Source organism: Myxine glutinosa, chromosome 14 (assembly GCF_964187855.1).
Source record: "Myxine glutinosa chromosome 14, kmMyxGlut1.1, whole genome shotgun sequence".
Lineage (NCBI taxonomy): Eukaryota > Metazoa > Chordata > Myxini > Myxiniformes > Myxinidae > Myxine > Myxine glutinosa.
In genome coordinates this window covers 88,156,332-88,166,806 of record NC_136274.1, presented here as the reverse complement: position 1 = coordinate 88,166,806, position 10,475 = coordinate 88,156,332, and the positions used below count along the sequence as shown (strand labels likewise).

Genomic DNA, 10,475 nt, shown 5'->3' with positions numbered 1-10,475 from the left:
TGCATTGTCTGCTTCTAATAGGCTTGGATTGAAGTTATTAATGAAAACATCTTGGCATGAGCGTTTGTAAAAAACTTGTAACTTTCTTTTGGTAACAGTCGACCTTAGAGCCTCTAGGTAGACCTCATATGGCATGCCTAACCTATCCAGGGTTTCAGGAAAACTCATGGCTAAGAACTTTGAGCGACATTCAGAACCATATGTTTGTCTCAAGATGTATTTCTTTATCTTGGTGGCATTGACTTTAGCTGTCTTTATATTTTCAACAGGTGTATCTTTGGAAAATGCCTCGAGCACTGTTGTCCTCATTATGGGATATTTGGGGAAACCAAAGCGACATACTGGTAAAAGGAGCTCCTCACCTTTCTCTTTTCCATCTAGTGCACCATGACCTTCTGTCTCTTTTATTGTTATTAATTTCCGACCTTTCTTCTCGCAGGTAAAAGTATGGTTATGTGTTTGGTATTTTGCTATTAGATTATTAATACCAGCGTTGTCTGATTTAGTTTCCTTAGTTGTCTTAATTATGCTGTCAATGAAGGTTAGGAAACTCTCTTTTGAGGACTCACTGTTCACATCAACAGCTGGTGGAGGATTACCTGTCTCATCAGCCAACCAGAGCACACAATGGGCATGCGCACTTCCTCTTTGCTGAAATTCAATTCTGTAAAAATAGTCAACTACCTTGTACTTTCCTAAGCTACTAGGTTTCTGTAATGCCTGCAAAAGTGTTCTAAACCTTGCATCGAAATGGTGGACAACATCTACTGGGTATTTCTTGAGAAGCATATACTTCTGTTTTTTGCTCAAGCCTTCAACTTCCTGGGTTGCCACGTGTTTATTCTTTTCCTTTTCTAATAATGCCTTCATTAGTTCTATCCAGTTGAGCTCATTTGCACTCTTTGTGTAAAAGATATGAGGAGACCCCAATTGACGAAGCATGGCAAAAAGCTTTTTCTTATTCTCTTGGAAATAGGGTGCTGTACCTCTCACATTTTTAAAAGCCTTAAAGCCCAAGTCTGTTCTTTCCATGTATGCCCTGTCCATGTCCTTGATAGATTGCTTTGTATATTTAGTTCTATCCATTTTGGTCTTTCTGAAGAATGTTACACGCGATCTCTTTATTTCAAGTGCTTCTTTGACATGATATAAGAAGCAAATATACAAATAATCATGAATGTATCGACGGTCTATTCCATTAAGCCTTTGTTTGATGTAATTGCTAAACATAACCCCTTTGTCTACATATGTTGATAAGTAGCCTCCAATACCATGAGGAAACAAATGAGGGAAAGCTTTTTCCTCAATGTTAACAACATCTTTCCAGTTTACAAATTTACCTTCTGCAGTCGGTGCCAATACAACTTTCTTCCAAAGTGTTGAATAATTATTTTCAGGTGTAGTTGTCTGCTCATGAGTCAGAATTAACTCTGCCACCAAGTCAGTAGCTCCATTTGCTCTATCAGTTTTAGTGTTGAATGTCTCTAACATTGTGTCCTCGTTAATTTCTGTAATAAAATCAGGAATATTGGCATCACTGCTTCTTTGTTACTGCTGGCTTCCTTGAGATGGGCTTCTTTCTGCAGCATCTGTGTTCTCTTCACCATTTTGAATAATACCTTCATCCTCATCAGTTTTACCTCCTGAGGCATCTTGGGCTTCTCTATTAGCAAGTGCTTGTGTGATAAAGTCATTCAACCTTCCTCCATCAAATACTTCTTCTTTAAAAAGAGGATTATGCAGTTAGAAGTAATTGAAATATTCTAGAACTTTGCTCTTCGATATCACCTCCTCTACGACACTGCCTTTGTAGTTTGGCTTTCGTTTCAGGGAGATTGGTATAAATTCCTGATTCCGGGGCAATATTTTCTCCATTGACTGCTTCACATCAGCTTCAACTGTTATCATTGGCCCCCGCACTTTGAAGTCTGGTGATCTTGGCAAGTGAGCAATTCTGATGAAGGGAATGATCAGTTTCAATAAGAAGGCCTCGCATTTGTAAAGTTTCATAGACTCATTTTCAAATTTGTTTGGCAGATTGGATATAATGAACTCAAAGGCTTTCTCATTGCAATTTGGAACTCCACCTTTTTTTATTGTATCCTTACATGCCTTGCATACATAATAATTGCCATCCATGGATACAGTCTGATCATTGATTGTCAGCTTACTTAGCTGTTCTCCATGGAAAGTTGTCTTTGCTCCCTCAAATATTATTTTAGTCATGCTGGACTTTGGGCGATATCGGCACTCTGACACACATATGTAATTCATTGAAGTGTTTTCAATAAGCTTTTCTTTGCAAAATTCAAAGCCTAATAACCTCTGATGTTGATTCCGATCTCTCTGTCTTTCAAGTCTTTTTCTCTTTTCTACCTCATTTTCTGCAGCTATCCGTTTTTGATCACGAGATTTTTGTTCTTCTAATCTTTGACTTTTCTCTACCTCAGTTTCTGCAGCTATCAGTTTTTGATTACGACATTTTTGTTCTTCTAATCTTTGACTTTTCTCTACCTCAGTTTCTGCAGCTATCCGTTTTTGATCACGAGATTTTTGTTCTTCTAATCTTTGACTTTTCTCTACCTCAGTTTCTGCAGCTATCAGTTTTTGATTACGACATTTTTGTTCTTCTAATCTTTGACTTTTCTCTACCTCAGTTTCTGCAGCTATCCGTTTTTGATCACGAGATTTTTGTTCTTCTAATCTTTGACTTTTCTCTACCTCAGTTTCTGCAGCTATCCGTTTTTGATCACGAGATTTTTGTTCTTCTAATCTTTGACTTTTCTCTACCTCAGTTTCTGCAGCTATCAGTTTTTGATCACGAGATTTTTGTTCTTCTAATCTTTGACTTTTCTCTACCTCAGTTTCTGCAGCTATCAGTTTTTGATTACGACATTTTTGTTCTTCTAATCTTTGACTTTTCTCTACCTCAGTTTCTGCAGCTATCAGTTTTTGATCACGAGATTTTTGTTCTTCTAATCTTTGACTTTTCTCTACCTCAGTTTCTGCAGCTATCAGTTTTTGATTACGACATTTTTGTTCTTCTAATCTTTGACTTTTCTCTACCTCAGTTTCTGCAGCTATCAGTTTTTGATCACGAGATTTTTGTTCTTCTAATCTTTGACTTTTCTCTACCTCAGTTTCTGCAGCTATCCGTTTTTGATCACGAGATTTTTGTTCTTCTAATCTTTGACTTTTCGCTACCTCAGTTTCTGCAGCTATCAGTTTTTGATTACGACATTTTTGTTCTTCTAATCTTTGACTTTTCTCTACCTCAGTTTCTGCAGCTATCCGTTTTTGATCACGAGATTTTTGTTCTTCTAATCTTTGACTTTTCTCTACCTCAGTTTCTGCAGCTATCAGTTTTTGATTACGACATTTTTGTTCTTCTAATCTTTGACTTTTCTCTACCTCAGTTTCTGCAGCTATCCGTTTTTGATCACGAGATTTTTGTTCTTCTAATCTTTGACTTTTCTCTACCTCAGTTTCTGCAGCTATCCGTTTTTGATCACGAGATTTTTGTTCTTCTAATCTTTGACTTTTCGCTACCTCAGTTTCTGCAGCTATCAGTTTTTGATCACGAGATTTTTGTTCTTCTAATCTTTGACTTTTCTCTACCTCAGTTTCTGCAGCTATCAGTTTTTGATTACGACATTTTTGTTCTTCTAATCTTTGACTTTTCTCTACCTCAGTTTCTGCAGCTATCAGTTTTTGATCACGAGATTTTTGTTCTTCTAATCTTTGACTTTTCTCTACCTCAGTTTCTGCAGCTATCAGTTTTTGATTACGACATTTTTGTTCTTCTAATCTTTGACTTTTCTCTACCTCAGTTTCTGCAGCTATCCGTTTTTGATCACGAGATTTTTGTTCTTCTAATCTTTGACTTTTCTCTACCTCAGTTTCTGCAGCTATCCGTTTTTGATCACGAGATTTTTGTTCTTCTAATCTTTGACTTTTCTCTACCTCAGTTTCTGCAGCTATCCGTTTTTGATCACGAGATTTTTGTTCTTCTAATCTTTGACTTTTCTCTACCTCAGTTTCTGCAGCTATCCGTTTTTGATCACGAGATTTTTGTTCTTCTAATCTTTGACTTTTCTCTACCTCAGTTTCTGCAGCTATCAGTTTTTGATCACGAGATTTTTGTTCTTCTAATCTTTGACTTTTCGCTACCTCAGTTTCTGCAGCTATCAGTTTTTGATTACGACATTTTTGTTCTTCTAATCTTTGACTTTTCTCTACCTCAGTTTCTGCAGCTATCAGTTTTTGATCACGAGATTTTTGTTCTTCTAATCTTTGACTTTTCTCTACCTCAGTTTCTGCAGCTATCAGTTTTTGATTACGACATTTTTGTTCTTCTAATCTTTGACTTTTCTCTACCTCAGTTTCTGCAGCTATCAGTTTTTGATCACGAGATTTTTGTTCTTCTAATCTTTGACTTTTCTCTACCTCAGTTTCTGCAGCTATCCGTTTTTGATCACGAGATTTTTGTTCTTCTAATCTTTGACTTTTCTCTACCTCAGTTTCTGCAGCTATCAGTTTTTGATTACGACATTTTTGTTCTTCTAATCTTTGACTTTTCTCTACCTCAGTTTCTGCAGCTATCCGTTTTTGATCACGAGATTTTTGTTCTTCTAATCTTTGACTTTTCTCTACCTCAGTTTCTGCAGCTATCAGTTTTTGATTACGACATTTTTGTTCTTCTAATCTTTGACTTTTCTCTACCTCAGTTTCTGCAGCTATCCGTTTTTGATCACGAGATTTTTGTTCTTCTAATCTTTGACTTTTCTCTACCTCAGTTTCTGCAGCTATCCGTTTTTGATCACGAGATTTTTGTTCTTCTAATCTTTGACTTTTCTCTACCTCAGTTTCTGCAGCTATCAGTTTTTGATCACGAGATTTTTGTTCTTCTAATCTTTGACTTTTCTCTACCTCAGTTTCTGCAGCTATCAGTTTTTGATTACGACATTTTTGTTCTTCTAATCTTTGACTTTTCTCTACCTCAGTTTCTGCAGCTATCAGTTTTTGATCACGAGATTTTTGTTCTTCTAATCTTTGACTTTTCTCTACCTCAGTTTCTGCAGCTATCAGTTTTTGATTACGACATTTTTGTTCTTCTAATCTTTGACTTTTCTCTACCTCAGTTTCTGCAGCTATCCGTTTTTGATCACGAGATTTTTGTTCTTCTAATCTTTGACTTTTCTCTACCTCAGTTTCTGCAGCTATCAGTTTTTGATTACGACATTTTTGTTCTTCTAATCTTTGACTTTTCTCTACCTCAGTTTCTGCAGCTATCAGTTTTTGATCACGAGATTTTTGTTCTTCTAATCTTTGACTTTTCTCTACCTCAGTTTCTGCAGCTATCAGTTTTTGATCACGAGATTTTTGTTCTTCTAATCTTTGACTTTTCTCTACCTCAGTTTCTGCAGCTATCCGTTTTTGATCACGAGATTTTTGTTCTTCTAATCTTTGACTTTTCTCTACCTCAGTTTCTGCAGCTATCAGTTTTTGATTACGACATTTTTGTTCTTCTAATCTTTGACTTTTCTCTACCTCAGTTTCTGCAGCTATCCGTTTTTGATCACGAGATTTTTGTTCTTCTAATCTTTGACTTTTCTCTACCTCAGTTTCTGCAGCTATCAGTTTTTGATTACGACATTTTTGTTCTTCTAATCTTTGACTTTTCTCTACCTCAGTTTCTGCAGCTATCCGTTTTTGATCACGAGATTTTTGTTCTTCTAATCTTTGACTTTTCTCTACCTCAGTTTCTGCAGCTATCCGTTTTTGATCACGAGATTTTTGTTCTTCTAATCTTTGACTTTTCTCTACCTCAGTTTCTGCAGCTATCAGTCTTTGATCACGAGATTTTTGTTCTTCTAATCTTTGACTTTTCTCTACCTCAGTTTCTGCAGCTATCAGTTTTTGATTACGACATTTTTGTTCTTCTAATCTTTGACTTTTCTCTACCTCAGTTTCTGCAGCTATCAGTTTTTGATCACGAGATTTTTGTTCTTCTAATCTTTGACTTTTCTCTACCTCAGTTTCTGCAGCTATCAGTTTTTGATTACGACATTTTTGTTCTTCTAATCTTTGACTTTTCTCTACCTCAGTTTCTGCAGCTATCCGTTTTTGATCACGAGATTTTTGTTCTTCTAATCTTTGACTTTTCTCTACCTCAGTTTCTGCAGCTATCAGTTTTTGATCACGAGATTTTTGTTCTTCTAATCTTTGACTTTTCTCTACCTCAGTTTCTGCAGCTATCAGTTTTTGATTACGACATTTTTGTTCTTCTAATCTTTGACTTTTCTCTACCTCAGTTTCTGCAGCTATCCGTTTTTGATCACGAGATTTTTGTTCTTCTAATCTTTGACTTTTCTCTACCTCAGTTTCTGCAGCTATCAGTTTTTGATTACGACATTTTTGTTCTTCTAATCTTTGACTTTTCTCTACCTCAGTTTCTGCAGCTATCCGTTTTTGATCACGAGATTTTTGTTCTTCTAATCTTTGACTTTTCTCTACCTCAGTTTCTGCAGCTATCAGTTTTTGATTACGACATTTTTGTTCTTCTAATCTTTGACTTTTCTCTACCTCAGTTTCTGCAGCTATCCGTTTTTGATCACGAGATTTTTGTTCTTCTAATCTTTGACTTTTCTCTACCTCAGTTTCTGCAGCTATCCGTTTTTGATCACGAGATTTTTGTTCTTCTAATCTTTGACTTTTCGCTACCTCAGTTTCTGCAGCTATCAGTTTTTGATCACGAGATTTTTGTTCTTCTAATCTTTGACTTTTCTCTACCTCAGTTTCTGCAGCTATCAGTTTTTGATTACGACATTTTTGTTCTTCTAATCTTTGACTTTTCTCTACCTCAGTTTCTGCAGCTATCAGTTTTTGATCACGAGATTTTTGTTCTTCTAATCTTTGACTTTTCTCTACCTCAGTTTCTGCAGCTATCAGTTTTTGATTACGACATTTTTGTTCTTCTAATCTTTGACTTTTCTCTACCTCAGTTTCTGCAGCTATCCGTTTTTGATCACGAGATTTTTGTTCTTCTAATCTTTGACTTTTCTCTACCTCAGTTTCTGCAGCTATCCGTTTTTGATCACGAGATTTTTGTTCTTCTAATCTTTGACTTTTCTCTACCTCAGTTTCTGCAGCTATCCGTTTTTGATCACGAGATTTTTGTTCTTCTAATCTTTGACTTTTCTCTACCTCAGTTTCTGCAGCTATCAGTTTTTGATCACGAGATTTTTGTTCTTCTAATCTTTGACTTTTCTCTACCTCAGTTTCTGCAGCTATCAGTTTTTGATTACGACATTTTTGTTCTTCTAATCTTTGACTTTTCTCTACCTCAGTTTCTGCAGCTATCAGTTTTTGATCACGAGATTTTTGTTCTTCTAATCTTTGACTTTTCTCTACCTCAGTTTCTGCAGCTATCAGTTTTTGATTACGACATTTTTGTTCTTCTAATCTTTGACTTTTCGCTACCTCAGTTTCTGCAGCTATCAGTTTTTGATCACGAGATTTTTGTTCTTCTAATCTTTGACTTTTCTCTACCTCAGTTTCTGCAGCTATCCGTTTTTGATCACGAGATTTTTGTTCTTCTAATCTTTGACTTTTCTCTACCTCAGTTTCTGCAGCTATCAGTTTTTGATTACGACATTTTTGTTCTTCTAATCTTTGACTTTTCTCTACCTCAGTTTCTGCAGCTATCCGTTTTTGATCACGAGATTTTTGTTCTTCTAATCTTTGACTTTTCTCTACCTCAGTTTCTGCAGCTATCAGTTTTTGATTACGACATTTTTGTTCTTCTAATCTTTGACTTTTCTCTACCTCAGTTTCTGCAGCTATCCGTTTTTGATCACGAGATTTTTGTTCTTCTAATCTTTGACTTTTCTCTACCTCAGTTTCTGCAGCTATCCGTTTTTGATCACGAGATTTTTGTTCTTCTAATCTTTGACTTTTCTCTACCTCAGTTTCTGCAGCTATCAGTTTTTGATCACGAGATTTTTGTTCTTCTAATCTTTGACTTTTCTCTACCTCAGTTTCTGCAGCTATCAGTTTTTGATTACGACATTTTTGTTCTTCTAATCTTTGACTTTTCTCTACCTCAGTTTCTGCAGCTATCAGTTTTTGATCACGAGATTTTTGTTCTTCTAATCTTTGACTTTTCTCTACCTCAGTTTCTGCAGCTATCAGTTTTTGATTACGACATTTTTGTTCTTCTAATCTTTGACTTTTCTCTACCTCAGTTTCTGCAGCTATCCGTTTTTGATCACGAGATTTTTGTTCTTCTAATCTTTGACTTTTCTCTACCTCAGTTTCTGCAGCTATCAGTTTTTGATTACGACATTTTTGTTCTTCTAATCTTTGACTTTTCTCTACCTCAGTTTCTGCAGCTATCAGTTTTTGATCACGAGATTTTTGTTCTTCTAATCTTTGACTTTTCTCTACCTCAGTTTCTGCAGCTATCAGTTTTTGATCACGAGATTTTTGTTCTTCTAATCTTTGACTTTTCTCTACCTCAGTTTCTGCAGCTATCCGTTTTTGATCACGAGATTTTTGTTCTTCTAATCTTTGACTTTTCTCTACCTCAGTTTCTGCAGCTATCAGTTTTTGATTACGACATTTTTGTTCTTCTAATCTTTGACTTTTCTCTACCTCAGTTTCTGCAGCTATCCGTTTTTGATCACGAGATTTTTGTTCTTCTAATCTTTGACTTTTCTCTACCTCAGTTTCTGCAGCTATCAGTTTTTGATTACGACATTTTTGTTCTTCTAATCTTTGACTTTTCTCTACCTCAGTTTCTGCAGCTATCCGTTTTTGATCACGAGATTTTTGTTCTTCTAATCTTTGACTTTTCTCTACCTCAGTTTCTGCAGCTATCCGTTTTTGATCACGAGATTTTTGTTCTTCTAATCTTTGACTTTTCTCTACCTCAGTTTCTGCAGCTATCAGTCTTTGATCACGAGATTTTTGTTCTTCTAATCTTTGACTTTTCTCTACCTCAGTTTCTGCAGCTATCAGTTTTTGATTACGACATTTTTGTTCTTCTAATCTTTGACTTTTCTCTACCTCAGTTTCTGCAGCTATCAGTTTTTGATCACGAGATTTTTGTTCTTCTAATCTTTGACTTTTCTCTACCTCAGTTTCTGCAGCTATCAGTTTTTGATTACGACATTTTTGTTCTTCTAATCTTTGACTTTTCTCTACCTCAGTTTCTGCAGCTATCCGTTTTTGATCACGAGATTTTTGTTCTTCTAATCTTTGACTTTTCTCTACCTCAGTTTCTGCAGCTATCCGTTTTTGATCACGAGATTTTTGTTCTTCTAATCTTTGACTTTTCTCTACCTCAGTTTCTGCAGCTATCAGTTTTTGATTACGAGATTTTTGTTCTTCTAATCTTTGACTTTTCTCTACCTCAGTTTCTGCAGCTATCAGTTTTTGATTACGACATTTTTGTTTTTTTAATCTTGTTTCCATTTCCTCCACTGTTTCCTCACTTCTTGACTTCCTTTTCCGAGTAGCTTCCTTAGATTGTTTGTAATATTCCTTGTTCATTCCATACTTTTCTCGAAGGCTCAAATATTTTGAGGTATTTGGGGAAGATTGGCTATTCAAGTATTCTTGACTTAATTTACAATCACCTTTATCTTCAGAAGAGGTTAATCGGGATATTTTTGGTCTACCCCTTGTACCGCCTTTAAAACCAGAAATATGTATGTGATCAGCCATCTCTTTAGTTAAATCGGGAATGAAAGTTGAATGGAAAGTCTCTCCGTAAGTGAAGGAGCTCAAACAATGAAGCTCGTGCAACACCGGATGTCCGCACTTCATGTGGCAGCAGTTCAAACTTGCATTGAGAGAACGAATCAGCACCAAACTCAGACCTGATCTTCACTTTCTTTTCAGAATCTAAAATATAAACGGTGAATAAAAACATTCCATTAACACCAAACTTTCAGGAACCATAAGTTCTCTGTACAAAACAAACATCACGGACCGGGTCTGCGTACAAAACAAACACCACGTACCGGGTCAGGTACCCTGATCCTGGAGTCAAATGACGATGTAATTCATTGTTCTGACTCTTAAGGAGAACTTCCTGGACTGAGCACGTTTCCTCAATCGCTCGTGGTGTGAATATCAGGTGGTTTGCTTTGTCATCTTCACCGAAGAGCTATCTCGTTCTGCTGCACCACACGGTACTGTGAGAATGCCAGTGACTAAGCTGAGTGTGGGGGGGGGCGGGTGGAGGAGTTGAGGAGAGAGTGAGGGGAGATTTGTAATCGCATCATTTGAACTTCTGAGGTGAATGTGTCGGCCTATCAAAAAAGGATTTCTGACGTGAATGTGTATAAAATCATTTCTGAGGTGAATGTGTCGGCCTATAAAAAAGCATTTCTGACGTGAATGTGTATAAAATCATTTCTGAGGTGAATGTGTCGGCCTATAAAAAAGCATTTCTGACGTGAATGTGT

General features: G+C 36.3%; 1 protein-coding gene across 1 annotated transcript; it reads right to left on the bottom strand.

Annotated features, from left to right (window-relative positions):
• Nucleotides 1–2,222: 2,222 nt before the first annotated feature.
• On the bottom strand, nt 2,223–10,227 carry LOC144888805 (uncharacterized). The gene is made up of 4 exons (XM_078768021.1): nt 10,029–10,227; nt 9,415–9,909; nt 9,139–9,345; nt 2,223–2,252 (listed from the first exon to the last, which is right to left on the bottom strand). The coding sequence occupies exons 2-4, from the start codon at nt 9,829–9,831 to the stop codon at nt 2,223–2,225; spliced, it is 654 nt and encodes a 217-aa protein (XP_078624147.1). The 5' UTR covers nt 9,832–9,909; nt 10,029–10,227.
• Nucleotides 10,228–10,475: the final 248 nt, after the last annotated feature.